The 22526-nt window shown below is 48.5% G+C and overlaps 8 protein-coding genes and 1 non-coding gene across 9 annotated transcripts; 5 read left to right on the forward strand and 4 right to left on the reverse strand.

The window, feature by feature from the left end:
- The first annotated feature begins 628 nt into the window (after nt 1–628).
- DFJ58DRAFT_175369 (uncharacterized protein) lies at nt 629–2450 on the forward strand. The gene is made up of 3 exons (XM_041379045.1): nt 629–885; nt 946–2290; nt 2341–2450. Exon 2 carries the CDS (start codon nt 1114–1116, stop codon nt 2281–2283), a length of 1170 nt encoding a protein of 389 aa, XP_041250750.1. The 5' UTR covers nt 629–885; nt 946–1113; the 3' UTR covers nt 2284–2290; nt 2341–2450.
- Nucleotides 2451–2792: 342 nt separating this feature from the next.
- On the forward strand, nt 2793–5204 carry DFJ58DRAFT_909726 (uncharacterized protein; the record flags this gene model as incomplete). Its single annotated transcript, XM_041395148.1, has 2 exons — nt 2793–3463; nt 3519–5204. The coding sequence occupies exons 1-2, from the start codon at nt 3071–3073 to the stop codon at nt 5202–5204; spliced, it is 2079 nt and encodes a 692-aa protein (XP_041250751.1). The 5' UTR covers nt 2793–3070.
- A 137-nt stretch (nt 5205–5341) lies between these two features.
- DFJ58DRAFT_t12 lies at nt 5342–5423 on the forward strand. Its single transcript has one exon. It is a non-coding gene; the product is annotated as a tRNA-Pro (tRNA).
- A 413-nt stretch (nt 5424–5836) lies between these two features.
- On the reverse strand, nt 5837–6645 carry DFJ58DRAFT_720901 (uncharacterized protein; the record flags this gene model as incomplete). Its single annotated transcript, XM_041384751.1, has 2 exons — nt 5837–6509; nt 6566–6645. The coding sequence occupies 2 exons, from the start codon at nt 6643–6645 to the stop codon at nt 5837–5839; spliced, it is 753 nt and encodes a 250-aa protein (XP_041250752.1).
- DFJ58DRAFT_865357 (regulator of chromosome condensation 1/beta-lactamase-inhibitor protein II) lies at nt 6632–9167 on the reverse strand (the record flags this gene model as incomplete). The annotated part of the gene is made up of 9 exons (XM_041394156.1): nt 6632–7240; nt 7296–7736; nt 7791–7883; nt 7932–7943; nt 7990–8431; nt 8480–8591; nt 8647–8690; nt 8742–8867; nt 8923–9167. The coding sequence occupies 9 exons, from the start codon at nt 9165–9167 to the stop codon at nt 7007–7009; spliced, it is 1749 nt and encodes a 582-aa protein (XP_041250753.1). The 3' UTR covers nt 6632–7006.
- A 3195-nt stretch (nt 9168–12362) lies between these two features.
- Nucleotides 12363–15033, reverse strand: DFJ58DRAFT_754228 (uncharacterized protein). Its single transcript, XM_041387985.1, has 2 exons — nt 13468–15033; nt 12363–13344 (listed from the first exon to the last, which is right to left on the reverse strand). Exons 1-2 carry the CDS (start codon nt 14669–14671, stop codon nt 12824–12826), a joined length of 1725 nt encoding a protein of 574 aa, XP_041250754.1. The 5' UTR covers nt 14672–15033; the 3' UTR covers nt 12363–12823.
- Nucleotides 15034–17942: 2909 nt separating this feature from the next.
- DFJ58DRAFT_175739 (uncharacterized protein) lies at nt 17943–18907 on the forward strand. Its single transcript, XM_041379047.1, has 4 exons — nt 17943–18029; nt 18089–18270; nt 18353–18827; nt 18877–18907. The coding sequence occupies exons 2-3, from the start codon at nt 18171–18173 to the stop codon at nt 18745–18747; spliced, it is 495 nt and encodes a 164-aa protein (XP_041250755.1). The 5' UTR covers nt 17943–18029; nt 18089–18170; the 3' UTR covers nt 18748–18827; nt 18877–18907.
- Nucleotides 18632–19701, forward strand: DFJ58DRAFT_175549 (uncharacterized protein). Its single transcript, XM_041379046.1, has 5 exons — nt 18632–18743; nt 18813–18827; nt 18877–19218; nt 19276–19456; nt 19509–19701. Coding segments are annotated over exons 2-4 (438 nt in total). The 5' UTR covers nt 18632–18743; nt 18813–18825; the 3' UTR covers nt 19370–19456; nt 19509–19701.
- Nucleotides 19509–22485, reverse strand: DFJ58DRAFT_865361 (uncharacterized protein; the record flags this gene model as incomplete). The annotated part of the gene is made up of 14 exons (XM_041394157.1): nt 19509–19701; nt 19751–19910; nt 19963–20371; nt 20436–20538; nt 20596–20706; nt 20774–20878; nt 20926–21079; nt 21126–21241; nt 21288–21398; nt 21449–21622; nt 21678–21884; nt 21940–22180; nt 22242–22364; nt 22412–22485. The coding sequence occupies 14 exons, from the start codon at nt 22483–22485 to the stop codon at nt 19654–19656; spliced, it is 2136 nt and encodes a 711-aa protein (XP_041250757.1). The 3' UTR covers nt 19509–19653.
- Nucleotides 22486–22526: the final 41 nt, after the last annotated feature.

The raw sequence follows: 22526 nt of genomic DNA on the forward strand, positions 1-22526 counted from the left end.
TCATAAGACACGCAGCTCTGACTGACGTGCAAATATTCTCGGATTTCATCGCGCCATCTGCAACAAGAGAGCAATATACTCACAGTATGTTCTGGCCAAACCCTTGCGCAAGCACTGACAAGACCTGAAAAAAAAGGAGATGAGCATGTAATTGTGGAAGCAAGACATCAATTATGATAATATAGTATTCAGATTATGTAGTTTATCGTCTGCATGTAATGGAAACATTCGGCCTGACGTGCAAATAAAAAGATAGAAAATGGCTCATCAGATAGAGCGAATCTGGACTGTTACTCACCGAACTCGAGTGCTCCGAGACTGCAAAGCTGCTTCCTGAGATGAAGGAAATGAAATAGCGCGATACGCGGTGAAAAAGAATGGACCGTGGTGGGATGAGAGGTGGAAGGGCGTTGTCGAATCGCAGCCTAATCTGCAGCCTGAGACAGGTAGTAAACGGGCTGGGCGATCTGCACTGCAGCGCGGTGTAAGCACGAAACTCTGATGAGCACCGCCGAGCTCTCCACAACGGCAACAACAGAAACGAAATTTGAGCACTGCCAGAGCAGAAATCGGCGAAAACAAGTGACATAGACGCGTTTAAGCGCGCAAAAGACTACCGTGAGATTCCAATCATCCGATGTCAACATCATTCATCGTATCATTTTTTGGGCAACTTCGCAGGCACTCGACGACGATCATCGCAATAATAATGATCCGCAAAGGTTCCCTGAACCCGTTCAGGACGAAAATCGAACTATCTGCAGGATGGAAACCTTGTGAAAAGACACGTTTCTATTGACTCTTCAACGTTGACGAAGATCTGAACAGAAACGAATCAGCCATCAACGAATTTCCCCTCATCCTGCTGGGTGTAACCGACGTTAGGTGAGGACCACAGCTATTAGTCACGGAGTCTCTCTGGTTAACCTCTTTTGATTTTTGTAGATGCACAATATTGCAATTGCAGAGCATTTCATGACGGTGCCCGGTACAAGTCCTAAGTCAGCCTTCCTGAACGTCACATGTACGCACCGAGCGGCTGACTACTAAACGGACCTGCCCCTCTTCTTGCTAACTTCTGGACTATTGGTTTGCCTTTACTGGTTGTTCGCCATGTCATCCCATACCCTCCCGAAGTCTTTCGCCATCGAGCGCTCGGATTCTCTAGCATCACCAGACGGGAGAGCATCGACAAAGAAACCTCGACCCATCCTCCGAGACTTGCGAAACACTCTGGCACTGCAGGCAACTGAGAGCAGCCGTTATAGTATCGAACAAGGTGTCCCCTTGGACGCTTTCTCTTTCTCCATCACAGAAAGTCCCTTCTCCGCGGAACGTCGTAGGCACCACCACGGAAATGGCAAGTATCGAGTCAGCCCCATTGCCCTCTCTGTTACTCCGCACGCTGCACCCTCGCTCAACATGCCAGGGTACGCACCCGTCGATGCGCTTGCCTTTCACGTTTCGAAACGTGATACGCCTGCTGAAGAAGAAAATATTTTCATCAACAAGCGTAGCTCATCGACGATCATTTCATATTCTGATCATGGAAACCCCGGTATCGACAACAATTCCTCCCTTCTAGACTCCAAACATGCTGCCATCCATCACTATACCAAACCGCTCAATCTGCGGAGCGCTCCGCTGAACCGTCGTGTCGTCGATCAGAAAGCCCTGGCCTTCACTATCCCTCCGTGTTCTCCCACACTCCCACTCAGCCCGCCTACTGCATCAAGCTCTCCGATTTCTGACCTTCTTTCCAAGCGTTCTGGTAGGATGTTCAAGCTCGTCCCAACCCAGAATGACCGCCTCGTGCATGCTGTTGCAACCGACTTGACTGATTACCACATCGAAAGCCCGCTGGAAAGTCCTTGCTCGTCCTCCCCGACACGTATCGGCTTTCCTCCCGATATGGTCGCACTGCTTCAGGAACTCGATGAACTTGCTGGTTGGGTCCAAAATTTTCCATACCCTGAAGAGGCTGAAGGGGCACTTGATATTCTTACCATTGGCTCAACCGTACCTGTATCATGTCCGCATGCGCTCCAACAGCTTGGCAATGACCTAGATCATCATTCCCTCCAACCCGTGTTGTCGGATAAAGGTAAGAGGCGGAGGCTGACCGAGTCCACGGATGATATGTCCGAAGTAAATCAATTTGCTTTGTTGGCGTTTTTTCAAGGATTGATCTCCTTGGAAGTGCCAGTTTCCAACCAGTCGTTCGGCCATTCCACCAGCCAGCACACCCGTCGCCCGGAGGCGATCAGTCCGATATATATATGAGCCTCGGGTATATATATTCCTTTCATATCATATACTCTTGGTTGACAACTCATGAAGGGCACACCATCATTTCTTGTCGGTAGCTCTACCTCACCGATCGCATACCCCGCAGAAGGGTACCGGAGTCCCCCTCGCGAAGTCATCACACCTGGTTCATCTCCCATCACCAGTCTCACTGCAAGCACCCCTGTCATCCGAGCATGCGGTCGCCGCTCCGTACCCAATGTATCACCGCCGCCCTTGGTCTCTCCCTCTACTGGCATGACTTCGTTCAAGGCGTTCTTCAAGAGGTCTCGCTCTCATACGATGTCAGCGCCCCGGCCAAACACGTGCGGGAGGGAGAAGAAGAAATTTGGGTGGCTGAAGATTTAGTGGGACATGGTATAGCAGTGCTAATGAATTTCTTTGAATTTTCTTTGATTGTTTCTTTTCCCTTGTTCTGTGCGCATGCATTGGTTCTCGTCATATTTGTAGTAGTTTTTCGCTTATAATGCCAATTTCAAATTCGCAAACATACTACGTATCGATATATTTTAAGGCCGACAACACAGTCCTGAACGAAGACAACAGGACTTTAATAAGTCGACCACGATCACTGTAAGTAAGTCCGTAGACTTGTCAAGTAAAACCTAGTCATTGTATGACTCTGGCACAAGTCAGCCTCTTCAGCCGGAGGGCTAAACGCCGGAGTCAGCCGCGGCTGTTCGCTTCAGCTGGGGACCATGGTATTCCTTGACGTTTGGTGCGTCTGCACTGTTCTTTTTTCTGCTTTGCTTTTCGGTATCAAATGTCTTCCGGGTCGCCCTCACGCATCCCTCGTCCTCCGGGTCGCCCATCTCCCTTGCCGTCCCCGCCGTCGCTCGAGATCGCAACCGTCCTCGCTGAAGCAGGCCCGTTTGACAATCTCAAGTCACTCGTTCCGTCGCTCTCGTTCACAGGGAGCTCGGCAGATGATGAAAGTGATTTGGAGGACGTGCCACCATTCCCAAAGGATCACCAGCCACCTATATTTATCATCCAAGGTCACCGCGCTCAAGTGCCATTTGCAGTTCGTCCAGGTGTCATCGCTCTCGGAGATATACATCCAGACGAACACACTGCTCGTATCATTCTCTCTGCGCCAACAATCCCGCGCATGAACTTGGTTATGAAGGAACAGCTCTTCGTGAACACTTGGGTTGTGAGTTGAAGATTGTCCTATGATTTGTTACTTTAGCTGACGAAAGCAAATGTAGGATAGGCTAACTCCCCAGCGTCCTCCCAGGCACGTCCCCTGGATTGGCGATAATTCCGTTCCTAGGCATGACTGGATTTCTGAAGGTTCCATCTTTCCGGCTGAAACCATCAAGTTGCAAAATGGGAAGATACGACAAGCACGGGTGGATCAACAGATCCAGAATAGGTCTTCCAAAGAAATTTTCTCTCATTCTACGCCCTGCACTCCAGGGATCCGAAGCCACAGGGAGATTGCTGTTATTTCGAAAGAATGCCCTGGTCGTCAGGTTGGGTGTAACCGATGGTCCGTTCACGTTCCAATGACTGCTATCAAGCAAAATACAGTTTCATCTGGACCAGGACCCAGTACACCCGTCCGCGGACGAATGGGGACACGGACACATTTTTCGGCCAGTCCCGTTCTTGAATCTTGCTCTGATAAGACAATAAAGCAACTGCCATCAACATGCCGCAAGTCATCTCGCGTGTTGCCACAACTCGGTTCTATTAATTCACTGGCTATTCGAAGAGGCAAGAAAGTCTCCGGTTTGCAGCTCAAGGAAGTAGACGATTTGGAGTATCCTGATATCCCTACGGCTTTCCGCGGGTCTCCAACCGTCTGGTCGCCAAAATTCGATCCTGGCGTTTCCAGTCCCAATGGAAAACTTTTCACCGACCACAGTAGTATGCTATCAAGCCTCAGATCGCAATACGCCGCACTTACGAGTGGGATCTCCACGCCCGTGACGCACGAAAATAAGGAATGTAAAGACGCATCTGTTGACTCCGACACGGACTCTGTATCATTGATGCCATCATCCTCCCATGACGACGAGTGGGCCTTTGAGAATGACCTCGATCTTGATCTTCGGGACGCCGCTGACAATGCGCCTCTTACTCCCACACCTCCATTGACGCCCAATATCGTGCCAGATAGGCCAAGGAAGTCTCTGAACGTCCCTCCAGATCGTTGTTCCGCCCGTGACAGTCTAACTCGTTCTCCCTCACCTCCTTGTCTGCTATCAGTAGTCCCTGCGGTCAAGGTTTCTCCAGCGCCCCTGACTGGTCCACCATGCGTCCCTCTCCCTCCTCCTCCTGTTTTGATTACTCCATCCACCCCTCCGCGGGTGAGAGGAATTTTAAAGAAGGTCAAGAGCGTTCGCTTCGAGGATGTCAGATGCAGTCAAGATGTGGGCCTATTCGTCATGCCAGTACCAGAGTCAACAGCAGCAAGGCGCCCTTCTCCTCTACGGAACAGCTTCATGAGTCCTATCGATAGCGCTACGTCGGCAGACGCAAAGGAGCCTGTGAATACTGAGCCCGTGACAAGTCCTACTACGCTACTCCCCAAGGCAATTCAGGAACCTGTCATCAAGAAGTCGCACATGATGAAGTCCAAGCTCGTTCCGAAGGGTACCATACTCAGCTCTCATCGCATGTCTGAGATACCCATTCTGAAATTTGTCGACAACAACGTCCGCCAGCAGGTCCCGCCTGTACCCGAGCTCAACGGGCCGGCAACTTCTACTCCTGGCCGTCATAATCGTGTCGCCAGTGCAGAAAAGGAAAACGGGCAAACTACCTACGCTCGTGCTCGCAAGCGATGGTCGACGATGAACGAGAACGATCTCAGGATGGGAGTCGAGGGTGCTGCCCCCAAGAGTCGTCTCACTACGCCTCTGCGGAACATTTTCAAATTCAAATAAATTACATATTCCCCTGCCGTTACTCTTGTTCCTTGCTTCCTACATTCGTTATATCATACGCTCTTTTATACTTGAACATCAATCCTCGCCAAATTCTCTTGCCTCTTCTTAGTGTTATATAAACTCGCGAACTTCAAGGCCTGGTGGTCTAGTAGTATGATTCCTTGTTAGGGTAACCATGTTTCGAGGAGGTCCCGGGTTCAATTCCCGGCCAGGCCCAAAGTTTTGCCTTTTTATACACTTCTTTCCCCATGGTCCCTGACCTCGGTGATTCCCATTACCATGGTAGTCAAGATTAAAGGCGACAAAGTTAAACCGACTCAGCGGTACTTCCTGCTTTATCGAATGCCAGTACTATTTGTTAGGATTTGAAATGATGGCCCCGGGCACTGCCATCGTACTGTTAGATGACCTGATCGAAACTCTGATTATGATCTGCAATCTTCGTATACCGCACAGTTCCATTTTTTTGTTGCATCAAAAGCAATCAATTTAATCAAGGTTTCGCGCCAACACCATACCGGCGCTTCCGCGTACATAATAGCTAGTTATTACGCGTAAAGTCAACTTGAATGATGGAACAGCTATCTTCATCAATCTATGATCTGTCTAGGGAGAGTAGTGGAGAGTAGCTACAAGACTGTTGCGAAGGGCTTCAAGTTAGTGATGTAGGTACCCCACCTTCCTCCGTGCCAGCTGGCGAAATCCTTCCATGCAGCGCTACTTTCACCATTGGCAATTTTAATCCAGGTGAGCCACGCTCCCAGGATACCGTCTGCATACGTGACAGTGTTTCCCATGACGAACTTCCCTCCACCATTCTTTGATAGCCAGCCGTCTACAGCAACAAGGCCTTCCTTGGCCTTAGCCCAGTCAGCGTTACGCTGGGCACCAGCAGGAGAGAACTCCTCAATCTTCTTCCCATAAGTCGCCTCTCTGGTTGCTCTGAAGTACTTCTCACTGGAAGGATTCAGGATGTAGCAGCTGGTGGCCAGCTGATGAGGGAAAAGGCTTCCGATGGCCCCTAAAACACCAGCCTCTAATGCTACCATCAATGGTTTCGTACCGGGGGGGAACAAGGTAGTTCCACTCGGGTAAGTCGCATCGAGGTATTCGGCGATAAGGAAGGAGTCAGAAACAACTTTCCCAGTATTGGGGTCATTAATGATGGGAAGGGTGTATAACGGGCTGCCATCAGCATTGGTGCTTGTCGGTGGCGCCCCAATTTTCTTGGCGAGAGCTTCAATGTCAGGGTACTCGACCCACTCGGTCTTGTATGCAACACCCTTAATGTTCAAGGCATATCTGTGCAAGCGCAAGGTAAGTGACTGCCTATATCATTGCATACGCGGAGCACACACCGGGTCTTCCACGTGTTTGGGGACCACGCATTCACCGACAGGGTAGAGGGGATGTCGTAGAATATAATCGGAGATGACATATTGATCGAGTGCGTCTGGGTCTGTCACATCTGAAGCTTGAAGGGTCTTTATTAATTAATACCTGTTCGGGACTCCGCTGCGGGAATGGAAACAACGTAATGGTGTACTGTGAGTATCTCACCACGAGGACGTTTCTTTCTGGCCCCCGAAAGGTGTGACGATGTATGTCAGAAAACGGAAAGAAACCAACATCATACCTTGTTGTATGTCAGCTTTCTCAAGTCCTAGAGTGTTCGTGATGACATCAAAGGTTGCGATCAAGAAGCAGAATAAAACGTGACATGATACGGCCGTACGCCCATATCTAAGCATGAGAAGTGGCCCATAGACTCTTATAAACCCCAAGTTTGGCCGTTACTCTCAAAGGCCACGGCCACGGCCGCGACCGCGACCCAAATGTCCACCTCTGATGGCGCCTCTTCCAGCAAACCCGATTCGAAACCCCCTGGTCCTTATAGGCGGGCCCCACTGACCTGCCATTGGCTCCCCAGGATAGTCCTGCGGTGACTCCCCCGTTTCGCGAGATCTGGGAAACCGTCCTGGCATGGGAGGGCCATCGTCTTCGTCGTTATCTTCCTGAACAGTTGCCTGTGGCTATTTTGGTCCAGAAAGTAATCAGCAGTGAGAACTCAGTCAGCCAAAATCTCACCTCTAAATCAATGACGAGAGCTCCCATGTGCCACCCAGCAGCTGCTACAGCAAAGCAAAACATTTTATCCTTCTGTGCTTCCCCGTGACCAAAGCTGACCTCCGCGGGCTCGGAGATGCCCGGCGGATATGGACCGCCATTGGAAACAGCAGCTCTTTTGCGTGCCTCAGTTCTGTAGCCCCCTGGCTGGCCAGGGGGAAGCATTCCAGGATCACCGAGGCCGAGTGCACCTCGCGAATATTCACCCCACGTCAAAAGTTTCCCGGTGGATGTAAGAGCACCGTAATGGTAATCTCCAAGAACAACGGAGATAATGTCGTTGTTTTGAAGTGCGGGGAGAATCACAGGATTCGAATCGGCATGTGTTTCGTGAGAACCCAAGAGAATGACAGAACTGGAACCAGGAGAATAAGCAACAAATGTTTGAAATTGTGCCGAGATCTGGGAGACAGTTCAGCTAAATAGGAACATTCGAAAGTCTGCCGAAGTAATTACATGAGATATTCGCAAGCTATCCGGCGGCTTCAGCTGAGAAGAAACATAAGCGGAGTGCTGCTGAACCTTGTCAACTTCAGAGAAGTTGGGAAGCTGAAAATGCGTAAGGCAGAGACTGTTCCACGAATAAAATTAACCTACGTATTCCCATCTCTCAGACCGAACAGCAACATCACTTGCAACAGAAATCGAGAGTAACATGACCATGATTAGTCAAACCGATGAGCCGACTCTCCAAAGCTGCGAGCTTAACAAGCTTCACGGGTTCCACTGACCCAAGTGACATCTCCGGCAGTCGAGGAAGCGGTGGTAACATCGTGGGTTCTTCATGAAGCTCCCATGTCGAGCATGGGATGACACCATCCTCGGTAGCGTAAGCTTTTAGGTCCGCGGCATCCATAGCCGCACTTTGTGCAGCGATAACGTCCTTTAGGGGTGCACTGAATGGCCACCAGACATACACATCACCAGATTTGGTAAGGACTGATGAAAAGTTCCAGCCGGATTCAACCAGCGCAGGAGTAGAATCCAGCGAAGTTGCGGCGAGCACCGGCGTGGCAAGCCTGAAGGGACGGCCCCAGCTTAAAAAGGTCCAAACGTGATGCTGATCATCCAGCGTAGCAGCATGCAACCGCCCACAACTAACAAATGTGAACAAGTATTTACTTGAAACGCGAGAACACTCAAACCTAATGCTCCGCGTAGGAGATGGCATGTCAAGCTTCAATGGTGTATGAGCTTGTTTTGCCGATTCGGAGTACCCATCGTGTTGTAGAGCATACGAGGCGCCATCCAAAGTTCCTGAGTGTGACGTTAGTTTCTGTCCTTGATGTCACACGATAATCTGTGGACTCACCCCACACGTATACGCTACCAGCAGAGTCCAGTGCAAAGAATGCCCTTTTTGGAGTCACATGAGTAATTTTGTCGTATAAGACAACGACAACATACCACCCAGCGGCTGAGAGACTGACTATACGTGCGCTTGATTTGATCTGCAACTCAGCTGGGTGTGGGACATCACCAAGAGTTGAGTTTGGTATCTTCCTCAATCCTAATCTTCCCTTCGAAGGATCGCTACGTAAAGTAATTTGACTAAGCGGAAGAGTAACGGAATCGCGCATGTGCTTACCCCCATACATAAGTCTTTGGGTTGCGCAAACCTCTATAGAGGCGTTTCCATCCACTGATTCGTGCGGTCCTCTCATCTGTAAAATTGAAATCCTCTTCTAACTTCCTCTTCCAGAATGTCTCATCGTTACACAATTGCGCAAAGAAGTGACTTGTTTCTCCCAGATGGATGAGATCTGGAATAGCAAGCCAAGGCAATAAATGATCCAAAAGAACTTCAATGGGTAAGTCAGAAAGCATAGTCATCGAGTGAATGGTTGCAGCACAGAATCCCAGCGGGCAAGGCAGAGAGCACAACTGAGGGAGCTGCGCCGCTGCTGCGGTTAATGATCCATGATGTCACATGTTGCGGTCACTTCCTGGGGGGTTGTTCGCTAGGAGGGGTTGCCCGTAACCACATTAGGGAGTGGATAAAGAACTGTCAATATTGCTGGTTTAGGGTTTGCCTCAAGTTCGATAAATGATGGCATGATAGTTTCCAGAATCACGCCGCAAAAAGTCGTTGGGCAAACTTATACCAGTCAGCGCATGGGACTTGGATACTTTTTGATCACCCTGAATGACAGTACGTGGCTATTTATACATGTGTCTGCTTTTCATCAACAACTCATCCATCATAGTGCATGCCCCCATTTTGCTTGAATACTTGTACGTAGCAAATACCGGTTGTCGGTTAACTTACACTCACGGTACATCTTAGCGGCTCTACTCCACTCCTTCAAGTCTTTGTAGTGGTGAGGGGAGATACCGAACTCACTTCGTAATTTGAAATCATTCAAATCAAAGCATCTCCCGCGCTCACACTGAGTTTCATGTGATTCAAGTTCCTTCTCTCAATTGGGACATCTTTAACACTGCTGATACTCCTACAAGTGTTTGTAGATTGCCAACGCCAGGCTAGCCAAACAAACTTCACCAAGCATAGTCAGGAACGATCATCAAACGCTATTTTGTGTCCCGACCATCCAGGGCATAGTGTAACATATTAAACCGAGTTCTCCGATTGAATGGCGTCAATGGCGATCACCGCAGCACTCCTGTTGTGACGGCAGACTGCCAAACTGATAGTGGCGTGCTCCCTTTGGCTCTTTCTTTTTGGTAGTTGCGCGGTTAGCAAAATCCGCTGCGGCTCCGCCCCAGTGAGCCAGGAGCTCCGTAATGCCCTGCCCCAGGCTACTGTTATTCTCACTCGGCTCGAAGAAGCTTCTTTCAGCTCTGGAGATATAGCATGGCCATGTGGAAAGATTTTATATCGGTCGTCCAACGTAACACTGACTACAACCTGATTTCACGGCGCAAAAATTATTATTATTATTTCGCTAGGTAAGTTATCGAATCTGATAACAATGTCATCCTTACAACCTGGTTTCACGGCGCAAAAATTATTTTTGTTTCGCTAGGTAAGTTGTCGAATCCGATAACAATGTCATCCTGATAAACTGACACGTCCTCATAATAGTTGCGACAAACGAGTCTTTGTCATTCGCCAATCGATAGTGTGCACTCACGATAAGTGAACTCAACAGCCACTGCCGTACAGCTTTGACGGTAAGTATCGATGCGATTCAGTTCTCAGCGAGTCACTCACGATTTGGGCGGACCTCACAAAAATACACCAACTTAATCGGCTTCTCAGATAGGTATTCATGGATATGTGAAACGCACATCATTCTCGTACGAATTGATAAAGCACGAAAGGAGATAATCAGGTTCCCAAAACACGTGACGGCCGCCAACTACAAAGTTACCCCCACAGTGCCACTCACAAGAAGGCGTTCCATGTACGAGATCTAGAACACGAAAGGGGGTCGGAAGGCCCATCGTTCATATATCTGATCAAATCTTCCTTTGGTGGCGAAGCTTCTCGAACTCATGACGTTTGCCCATTGATATTTCTTTATCTGTCATTGAGAACAATTGTGAACCCTTATGTACACGCTGTTAATTGAATCAAAACCTCATGCTAAAGTTTGCTACTTATAAATAACAGACATATCGACTCGTTCAATACGTCTGTATTACATAGATGACAAATTGGAGGCTTCCTGGGCCACATGCATTGGAAATCTATTGACGCCGATACATAATAGCCCCCGACTTAACTTATTAGACTACATAGGCAGTTGAATATGATCATGAATCCGGCGGGCCGTCAAACAAACGAATGCGGTACCCGCAAGTACCCGCGGCACAAATAAACAGATAAAATGAAGCCGCAAACAATGGAAGTGCTTACGTTGTTGTAGTGATTGCTGACGCGATGTGCAGGGCCAGACGGCGTCTCGGTGTTCAAGCAACCGGCAATGCAGGGATTATGCTGCCGCCATCATATCATCATGATGCGCTATCATCGCTCTTGCGCAACTGACCATGTGGGCGCATCCCTACACGCAGCTGGCCATGCGTATCCATTACAACACCGAGCGCCTCGAATGTATGAACCGACTGCGAAGCTGTCATTCAGCAGAGCTTTATCACCATGACTTCTGTGGGTGGATCGAGTTTCACTTCGTGAGAGCCACCTCGGGAAATGAGCATGGACGCAGCATTCATTAATCATACCGGTGAAAAAACTCGAGTCATAGGGATTGGCCGTGAGCAACTACAAGTAGAACATTAATAACCTGATCAAGTTGCCTGTCAGTCCATCTGCCTTATATATCGGATGATTGCACAAGTGTGGGCGATATAACGTACTTCAGAGTCCAGTGTGTTCTGAAGAACAGTTCTGATAATTACCGAAGGTCCGGTCTTCCTAAGAAAGGATGACAATGATTGACCACAACCTGAATTTTAAATGACTCACCTTGGATTCCGAGGGCCCAACACGAAAAAACCAATGGATAGAAGATAAAGATATGCATAAGAAGGGTGCGATTTCCCACTGTATCACAGATCAAAGGATCAGCCTCGAAGGAAGTGCCTGTCTGTGGAGCGGGAACTTGCGGCCGCATGAGAAAGTCAAGGTGGGCGTAAACTGTGCACGGCCAATACACGGCGTCGTCGTCGCAGCAACAGTCTATTGGCATGCGCGGCATGAGTGTGGCTCAATGTGGGCCATTCGCTCTAGATTTCTGTTGCGTGGCGTAACATCGACCTCGTGGTACCATGCACTGCACTCCATGACAAGCGATATTATACCGCATCAAATTTGCATTGCAATAATTGCATAAAAAACAAGCTCACTCGGATGAATCTTCGCAGCGTGCAGACTCGAACTCAATCGATGACATAGATGCATGTGATCGCGATGGATGCGGTTGTTACGTCATGTTCTCACGACTTCGGAACTTCATCATTGTCCAATTGGAATGACCGAACAACGTGCACTCCATAGAAGTTGACAGACCACAGATGGTGGCACATTCACTTGAAGCAAATTCTGAGGTTGAATTTTATGGGCGGTTGGTTACGCAGTCAGGGATCAATTTGCCATCATCCATAATATCTTCCGAAATACCGATCAGAATTCAGTCCAGTATGAACTTGTCATAGAGGAAGAAGTCAGGAAGGAAATATCGACCTGACTTTAAGAATCTATTTCCTACTCATGTACAGAAGTAACTATTACTAGGATGGCAAGTATAACCCGTAAAGTACAGCTCCATGATTATTGGGCGAAAGTCTCCTGTGTAATGTGAGGAGGTATCCGTAAACATGAACGAATAAAATATGAAAGCATAGGAAAAAGAGAGGAGAAACTAGTAATGTATGTACTTAGTAGGATAGTGATCAATAGCATGAACAATATAACCCCAGCAAAGAATGGAGGCGGTGATGCGTGACATGAAAGGCATGAGCATCATGGGACTGCCGATGGTATCGTGATAAAATCCCAACGGGAGGGAATTCCGAAAGGAATGGGTAGGTGGATCGCAAACGCAGAACTACTTGTCATCAAATCAACCACTCCGTCGCTTTTCATCATAGCTTCCAATGCTCCCATGCCCAGAACCAGGACGGTTGTTTCCGTATACACCATAGGCATAGACATCAAGGTCCGTGGTGGCCCCCGGATGCTCATAACCTGGCAGAGGAGTCAACAGCGTGCTGTTGGTCGGAAGGCGGACCATGGCCGTGTGCGACGAGGGCATATTTGATGGGTGAATTGCGGTGTATGCAGGGCTACTAGTGCGAGAAGCGGGAGGGAAGAGGCCACTAAAACGTTGCTGCCGGCGTTCGTAAACGTCTTGCATGTCAATCTCATGCATCTCCTCCGGCGAGGCCGTTGCAGTGAACCGTTCAACATGGGAACTTTGCTGCGGATGCGAGCGAAGCTGGTAGTCCGCGTCGGGGTATGAGTCATGCATGCCACGCTGAAGATAAGCGTGATGAGCTGATCTCGCCATCACTGCTGACGTAGCACGGGCATCGGCTTCCTCTTTTTTGGACTTCCGCCATTGTTTACGAAGCTCTTTAAATTCTGCAAGTGCACAGTCAGCATTGATGCTCTCGACAGTTAAAAATAATGACGAGAAGTCGACACTGTCATCGCGAGGTACCGACTGCACCCGGCTGAACTAAAACGCAAGCGTGAAAGACTCACCATTTGGACTACGCTTGACACCGTGTTTCTGCATCGTGACATGGGCATTTAAGTGGTTCAGAGTGCCGTATGCCTTTGAGCATGAAGGCCATGAACATTGATAAAGTCGTTCAATCTCGTCGTAGCGCCGCCTTGGACGCTTCTTGACAGCGTTTCCAGGCAGGGCCACGAATGAGTATTGTTTACCATCAGAACTCGAGCCTGAAGCGTCAACGAACCGCCTGGCCCCATTGGACGATGTGGAAGTGCCCGTACCGGGCGGTGATGGGCCATAGTCCTCAGAAAGGTTGCCATAGGGCATACCAGGGTAGCCCATTGTGGGGGAGCCCTCGCCACCCGAAAAATTGGGGTTAAGAGGTGATATAGGTTCTTCTAGGTCGACACCGTCGTAACAGTGTAATGAAAGTTGATCTTTGCCGTTCCACGACGATCCCGACAGTTGATCGCGCACAGACCCTGAACTCAGCGTGCGTTGGAGAGACGAGGCGTAGTTCCCATACAATCTGGGCGATGATTGTGATGACGTGTAGTGGTGTTGCAGCTGTTGATATCGCCCGGAGGCTAGATCGGCTGAAGAACTCGTGGAATAACCGCCTATTGCGCTGCCATACATGGCTGGCTCGGACATGCGGCGTTGTTCCAAGAGAGCATGGGCGTATTTATCGGTTCCACGGGAGCTAAGGTTCGACGTAATTGGGTAACGCACCATATCCGGTGGGGAATAGGAAGATGCCGATGTAGGAAAATGATGTTGGTCATGGGGAGCGCTATACGGCTGAGGAAATGAAGCAGTCGGATGATCGTCAACGGAAGGAGAACTTGAGACGTAGCGAGTGCCGTTGACTGACGATGCACCTTCGTCAGTGCGGGCATGGGATACAAGGGTGTAATTAGATGATGGTGAAGTATTTGGAAGTGATGTATATGGCTGAGGCGCTTGAGAGGGTGATGCTACGTCATACAAAGGGCCTGGATGAGAACCTTCATCGAACTGAGTTCGAGGTGCATAAGTGTAGTTTGTTCCCGCCGGCGGTTGGGAAGAGTAATCATGTTCATTGTCCACGGTCATGGGTTGAGGAGGTTCCAGAAGACTGGAGAGGTCGTGAAATAAGAAGTCTTGTGAAACGCGAGGACGCGTTTGGTTGTTAACTTGCTGAGCAAGTGCAAGAAGAGGTGGTGGTTGGAGGAGAAGTGGTGCTTGCATTGGATGGGAACCTGAAGAAGACGGAATCTAGCGGAGGTTATGTGAACCGACTTAGAAAAAGAAGACGTGTTGCGGAATGGACAAGTTGAATGGATTCGAGGAATAATGACACAATGAGATTGTCCGATTAGGTGGAAGAGTTAATATACGTTACGGGAGAGGAGTAATTTAAAACATACGTGAAGTTTGACAGACATGAAATAGTAGCTGAGCAAATCTGTAATCAAATCAAGCACCGGAATGAAATTACGGGCGTACTATCGACGACGACGACAGTTTCGTCCCCGCAGAGAGCGCTCGGGCTACAGTTACCAGCAGCTGTGAGCTGTGTACTTGTCTCAACCGATTCGCGCTGATCGTTGTCCTCAAATAAAGTCAGATCTAAGATATTCCGTGACTTCGTACACCCTAGCCTTCCAATTTCAAATTTAAAAAAACCACTTTATTGGAACATTATTTCTATTTTCGTAGTTTACGTGCTAATCGTCAAACTCACTTTTTCACCCCGAATAACACAAAGGCGTCCCGATCTCGCCGCCGCACATGACCAACCTCCATCTCAGCCATCCTATCGGTCTCCCACTTGAAAACCGTATGCCGCAAGACCCATTCAGCAGCGTCAACCACGGAATTTCTCACATGCTCCCCTTTCCTTCAACAGTACCTCCCGACGCCCAGTACGATATCTTCGGCCAGCTCCAAACTCCTCGTAATAATACCGTTATTGTGTACGCGCGGTTTTGCGGTGATGCCATCATTCGCTTCGTGATGCTATGATAAGGCGGTCCGGTCACACTCTTCAGCCACAAAACGTGCCGTCACAATTGGTCACACACATTATCCCCAAATATGTGACTCCCCGTAGTCTACAGAGTAGAGTGATGCATACAAATTAGCAAACTCCCCGATGGTTCCCTCCCAATTTACAAGCGACGGAGCTAGCGCAGCCACGATGTGGAGCATATGGCACTCATTGCCAAATCGCCTGCGCATCTCCCTTTGTTGACATTGCAATGTCAATGCCTCCGGTTGGTAGGTGGTCATCGCTAACCAATGTCTGTTAGTATGACAGAATGACCTCCGCTTCAGCTTATTTCCTCGCGGCTCGCAACTAGAAACATGGCGGTGAGCGACTGAATTATCGATTGGCGTCGTTTCTGCGGAGCGTACAATGTCAACTAATGTCACCCTGTTGAACAGCCCTGTCAGACTTTTCAATCCACCAATAAATCACGTCCTTACATATGCACAGAGCTACCAGGCGATCATATCGACATGGTGAGTGTATTATTAATCTATACAGCACGTTCAAAGTACCACTATCTATCTACACATCATGATGAAAACTGACATCCGACGGAATCACATTCACCTGTCAAAACGATCAGCAGACTTTGCTATGCCCTATCAAATAGTCACCCCCGTTGTCCTCGATGATTAGCCGTAGATATAGCGGCGCTCTCGCCGATCCCTATCTCCCCTTGACAAGGCCCAAATTGACGTTTTTTGCTCCTAGGATTTTAGACATTCGGACTCTTCGGCATGTCTCGTTACATGCCTACGATGTTTTTCGGCCGTACCGTACCGTACCAGTCTGGTTTTTGATCTCCTCCCCGAGATATTAATTAATTGCTGGCCTCTGAGGATATGTCAAGGACATGACATGCACCATTGTGTCCGACATATCCTGGCCCGCCGGTTTACCATTGTCAATGGGATTGAACTGATTCGCGACCTCCACCCGCGTCTCTCAGGCTGTTGTACAGGTTCTTGATATAAACTTGGACATATTATCTTGGCACGCATGTTCATGCAAATTCGAATGTGAGACATGTGCAAATGAAAAAGGAAATAATTTCCAGCGCTGCATTTTTTGATACAGGTGCCTGGCCGATCTCAACCCACAAAACCCGCCCTACTCCAGAGTCGGGGATCTAAACTTTGCGTGCAACCATGATGTAGCAGTGCAGCTGCTACAACATGTCCGGCAATACACATTGGGTACGTATGATATGCGGCTGTCTCTACCCATCTACACGATCCTGAGCGTCTCTGCATGTTTATACCGATACCCCATTTGGAACCGCACTCCGATCACATCCGGATCAAATGGGCGCCGCGGCAAACCATCATTATGTTGGGACATCGCTGATAATCATATGGCGACAAGTTAGTTGAGGTTTCAAAACTTACTTTGCCACCTGATGGTAAAGCATGACATCGGGTAGTTAACTGCCATCCGCACAAGCGCGGGTCTCGGACCCATTGACATTGACGAGCTGATTAAGTCCCGAGCCTGTGCAGGATCTTACAGAATGTATTTTGCTTAAGGCCGTTAAGAAGGTGATAGACGACTGATAAGCGCGTTTGAGCGTACCTGAGGACAATGATTCGTCATCGGCTCTTCAAGGTCTTCATGTGCATGAGAGATTTTTGCTAGCCTAATCTGATCCTGACTGAGAAGATAACTCATTGTCACCATGTGCAAAAGGACGTTCGAACCAGTGGCGGAGTATAGATTACAGATTCAAAATCAGGGGAATCAGAGTGCGGCAGATAACGAAGTATTGACCTGACCCCCCCCCCCAGTCGTGAGAAACGGCGAAACTTAGATTGAGAAGCGTTTGAAACAACTTTTTCGGCACAAGTAATCCAACGGCTCCGTGTCGGGAGAAGCACGACTCAAGTTGGTTAATGAATTGCGTCGGCCGCCCGAGTTCGTCGGGTCGGGCGAACGCTTCCTGCGCCTCGACCCTGTAAATCCAATGGATGGAGAGCAGCTTGCCTGCCGTAGACAAGTCCAGGCAAGTCCATACTGAAGAGACGAGACGAGACCCAGGAAGAATTACATACGTATTGAACGTGTGTACAATGTACATCATAATGACAGGCCGCATGTGAACTTAATCACTTTGCGGCACCCTCAAACAAGCCTCGAGCTGTAAGAAGCATATAAACTCTCGAAAGTTCAATCGGAACCTTAGTATTTGAACCACAATTGGCAACAGCGAAAACAGCGGATAGGGTATCCATACTGGCAGAGCCATGGGACTGCCTGAACTTCCCTTACAGGTAGTACTAGGGTTCAATTTCTACCGGATTGAACTGTAATGAATGGCACCGGGCACATCCCGATTCCCTCAATAACGGTATATACGTGAATGATGACAAGCCTCGCGCTGGCCGTGTGGTAAATTTCTTATTGTGCCAGTGGGGGGATGCATTTAAGTAGCCGACCCAGAAGATGGCGCCACAACGGACGGACCAGACTCTCAATATGATATTGCTTCTTGCATTAGCGCTCTGTCATACAAACCGACTTGTGCACGCGAAGAACATTCGAAGCAGTTTCAGTATAGTACGTTATTACCTTAAGTATTACCGAAATTGTGACAAAATAGTAATATCAAACCACAGCACCTTCCTAAATTGGCTCGCTCATCCACGCTAACGCTGTCACCTCCACTTGGGTAACGCTTCTTGCATTCGCGCCGCGACAATGAGCAGAGCATCTCGAGTACCGGCGGCCAGGCCGATGACAAGAAGCATGACGGCACCCGCCCTCAGGCGCTCCACAAGGCTTAGCGGGGTGCATGCAGGTAAACCCACAACAACTTTTGATGCCAAGAATAAAACACCCGCTAACTCGTCATTGACGTACTATATTACAACTGGTCATAGTTCGCGACCATACGACTGCGCCGCAGCAGCTCGCCAGACGAAAAAGAAACAGACGCGTAACAAAAATAAGCAGGCATGTGGAGCATCTACAGCAGTTCAAACACGGAACAACGCGCGCAGATTGCACTGGAACGCAGAATACAAGGAAACCTAATTCTTTCGGTCGTTCATTATCTCCCGATCCCCACAGTGCACCTGACAATGTTTCCGCCCGAGAGACGGAATTAATCCTAAAGGAGAAGGAATTCCGGTTGAAATCACGGAAACTCGAACAGCAACTTGCGACTGTATCTCAGAAGGAAAGAGAAGTCGCCAAGTTGCTCGAAGAATTCAAAGAACGGCTGGTGAGAACCACCATAAGGCAGCTCGAAGACTATTTTACGTGCCCGCTGTAAGTGCCATCAAAAAAAAACTGAAACTTTGTGAGATGAACTTAATTAATTATGTCTTCTTCGAACAGGTGTTTTGAGATCATGTGAGTCGTTTATCTGTTCCAAATGGACAATACTACATTGGTGGTATAGGGCGTGCCCGTATAGTTTGAACCCACGACAGTGCGGACATACCTTCTGCGCCACTTGCATTCTGAAATGGTTCTTTTCCCGATTACATCGTGTGTGTGGCAGCTGGCATGAACCCGTGGACTGTCCCATGTGTAGGAGTGCACTATTTTACACTCCCGATAACGTTCCGCGTCCAGAATCCTCGTTCCCTTTCACACCGAACAGAGTAGCTGATAACGCAATTCGCGGCATGATCAACACTCTCGCGAAGGAGGTTGACTCTGGAAATGTCTCTGCATCTAGCCCGCTTGCTGACTGGGGAGATGATGGTCACGCAAGAAGAGAATGGTATCGAAAAGAAAGGTAATTTTACTCCTCAAGTATTCATAATTTTTTCCTGAAATGCACCGTCTTAATTAGAGTTGGACGTCATGAGATGACATCCCTCGCTACGTCGTGGACAAACATGCATGGGGACGAATTCGTCACTATCAAAAGCAGACTTGAAGTATGACATTCATGGAAAACGTGTTTACACGGGTAAGGTTTACAATAAGACAGACCGATGTGGCTCTCCCCAGGAATGGAGCGAATGTTTAAAGTATGGAACGCATTGTCCACTTATATCAAATCACACTTATCATAATTCACAGATTCACTGAGACATCATTGTCGACTTTGATTTTTTTTTTGGTAAATCGATAATTTGGAAATGTACAACTACCGCGGTGCATGTATTGGAGTTTTCGAGTAGTGGGACCTATCACGGTGACTCATCCAGCGGCTGCATTCATGATACTACAGATAGAAACAACGCTCTCTCAACCCGCGCATACCTAGAACATCCTGAATGACAATATGAGACAAATTCGAGCTGTGGCGAGTTAGCACGTACCCAATCCGCAGATGTTAACCAGATATCAGCGACGGAATCCATTTTGCCAAGAACAGCGGCACCCTTCCAAGCCAGTACGCGAGGGTCGACCTCTTTTGGAGGGGGGATAATCTGTACCTTGTCCATGCTGGGGACCAATGGAGTGGCGATTGCCTGCAGCCTTTTTCCAATGGTTCAATATATCTGAAGTGTGAATATATTCCGTGACTTACCTGCTCTCCAATGCATGAGCCATTCCAGGTATCAAAGCGCTTCCCCCAATGACTAGAACAGCCTGGAGGTGCTTGCGAATTTTATCATCACCCCCGGATGCCCGAGCACTGTTGAAGATAGCAACATCTAGAGGAAGTTTACTTGCTTCAAAACAGACATCGATGCCAAGGCCACCGTAATTCGAGGTCACTGGTACAGAAGACCGAGAAGGTTGAGGCTGAGGAGGAACAGGGACAGGAGATGGTTTAACGTCGCCCTCTACATCAATTACTTCCATCGGAACATCAACAGGAACTCCCCCCGATGCTCCTACAGTGGGTTGTGCAAGAGATTCTACAGCCGGAGGTGGTGTTGCATGCGCAGTTGATGGCAGTGATACCTCTTGCTGTTCTTGTTTTCCGCCATTCTCTGTAACCGCAGTTGTCTCTGCCTTAGTCTTTGAATACAGTCATGACATGACGGCTTTACGTACCGTCCTGCGACTGACTGATGGGAATCGGAGAATGGCGAACATCCGTCGGCACAGTAGAAGGCGGTGGAAGTAGATGTTGTGTTGAGATGATCATCGCTTGAGTCTTACGGCATGACGTAAATAAACCCTATCCATGCTGGATACGAACAGGAATACGTACGACATGGTCCACCGGATGTTCTATGATTTCTTCAGTGACATCCGGATGGGGTATGGAGCGCAGACCAATATGCTTCCTGTCGAACTCTATTACACGGGGCTCAAATATGCACTATGTAAGTATCGAAGGTGCCAGCTGGCAGTTAGATTGATGAAAACCTGTTGTCAGCGAAACGCACCATGGGCGCAAGTATGATCTCGTCATATGCTCGTAAACCATATTTTTCCGTGGGTTTACCGGGCTTGCGCACTACAAAGTCATACAGGTTGAGGGCAACATCACCCTGCAACACACTGAGCAGTGACAAAGACATGACATGCGATGACTCACTTCCGCCAGTGTGCATAGCCGTGCTTTCAAATCCTCCATGACGGCCCAGTCATACCATCGCGCGAGATTAATATCGCGATAGGGAAAACTTATTCGTTCCAAGAGGACATACAAGAACTCAGTAATATCGTCTCCGCCCATATTGAGTGTGATTCTGACCGATAATCAGCGGTAAACTCTGCAACAAATGTATACCTTACCTCGAATCAGGAATAACAAGACCTTCATCCACACATGCTATGCTGGAGTTGACAGCACCGATGTCGACAACACACGCACTACTGATTCCGGCACCGTAGGTTGCCGCCAATGACTCCTGCTTCATGTCAGATCTCGTTGATATCAATGTACGCATCACAAACCTGCTGCACGCAGATTTGCTTGAAGCCTAATGAAACTAAAAGAACGTTGACGAATTCGCGGACGTATGCCCGATCGTAGAAGTCTGGGATAACAAGAACGACAGAATAGTCCTAGTGGTGTTGATTGACACCAATTATACGAGGAATAAAATATGGCGAACCTTGTAATCAGACCGTCTTACGTTCAACCTCTCATTCAGTACAGTGCTGATAATAGTTTCAATGTCATCTAGTATCATTTGGTGTGACGGATAATCCCTGGTGTTGAAGTTCTTTCCATGGATCGGCCACTTCACTGAATAATTCAATAGTTGAGGATCAGACAACCGGAGTGCCTAATACGAAAAAAAATTGAGAGAACAACACGTATAGTTAAGGTATGATACATACTCGTTCGCCGACTAGAACTTCTGAGTCTTCCAGGGGGTCCTGAATCCAGTCGACAAGGAACGGGTCATTAACTTCGGGGATGATTTCAGGTTTGAATTGCTCGTTAAAGGTCGATGCGACCCTTGCAGCGTTGCATGTAACACGAAGTTTGTAGAACCTCATCCGCTCACGAAGAGAAACAATGATTGACCCCATTTTGGCATCAAACTATATGAGCACTTTAGCACACTATGCGGCGTGGTGAAGGAAGAAATGCATATACAGGATCATCTGAAGCGATATCGACCGCATATTCATCTCCGTCGGGACTCGCAGACACGGATAGCTGTGGCACTTGCCCTTTTCTCGGACGGGAAATACCCTCGACGTATGTCGGAACTGGTACCGGTGGCTTGTGTCTACGCGCAATAACATTTGGAATGGACAGAGGTGTGACATCCGACGCCCTGCCGATTCTTAGAAAACGCGAGCCAGGGTGGATAACAATAACGTGCGAGCCACGCCTATTCTGAACAGCTCAGCATTACCATATGAAAGACCAGTCCAATCATGCAAATTGCCTACCTCTGTTCTGGTGAAGGAGCAGTTTCCTCTGCCATCAATTCTTTCTTTCGTGCTGCATTACGCGACCAAATGGTTTGGGTTTCCGATTTCAAGTAAGAAGTGCCCACATGCTTAGGGTTTGGCCTGACACGATTGTCAACACTCGAAATACAGTCATGGTGTCAACGTACGCCAGGGGCACATGCATGGATGTGTAACGCATACCAGAGTCATCTTTCTTCGCGTTGGGTATTCCCCTTGGCATATGGTGCTGTGTTTAGTTTGTGCAGGCGAAAAGAAGTGCAA

This window comes from Suillus subalutaceus, assembly GCF_016647625.1.
Source record: "Suillus subalutaceus strain FC151 chromosome Unknown DFJ58scaffold_2, whole genome shotgun sequence".
NCBI lineage: Eukaryota > Fungi > Basidiomycota > Agaricomycetes > Boletales > Suillaceae > Suillus > Suillus subalutaceus.

Excerpts from the sequence above, each read along its gene's own strand:
- DFJ58DRAFT_175549 (XM_041379046.1), top strand. Across the intron at positions 19,219-19,275 it reads GAATGGTATCGAAAAGAAAG|AGTTGGACGTCATGAGATGA; the intron begins GTAATTTTACTC and ends CGTCTTAATTAG.
- DFJ58DRAFT_175369 (XM_041379045.1), top strand. The coding sequence starts at position 1,114 with ATGTCATCCCATACCCTCCCGAAGTCTTTCGCCATCGAGCGCTCGGAT.
- DFJ58DRAFT_754228 (XM_041387985.1), bottom strand. The coding sequence starts at position 14,671 with ATGCAAGCACCACTTCTCCTCCAACCACCACCTCTTCTTGCACTTGCT. Across the intron at positions 13,345-13,467 it reads TGTCAAGCGTAGTCCAAATG|AATTTAAAGAGCTTCGTAAA; the intron begins GTGAGTCTTTCA and ends GTGCACTTGCAG.
- DFJ58DRAFT_175739 (XM_041379047.1), top strand. The coding sequence starts at position 18,171 with ATGAGCAGAGCATCTCGAGTACCGGCGGCCAGGCCGATGACAAGAAGC. Across the intron at positions 18,271-18,352 it reads GCTTAGCGGGGTGCATGCAG|TTCGCGACCATACGACTGCG; the intron begins GTAAACCCACAA and ends AACTGGTCATAG.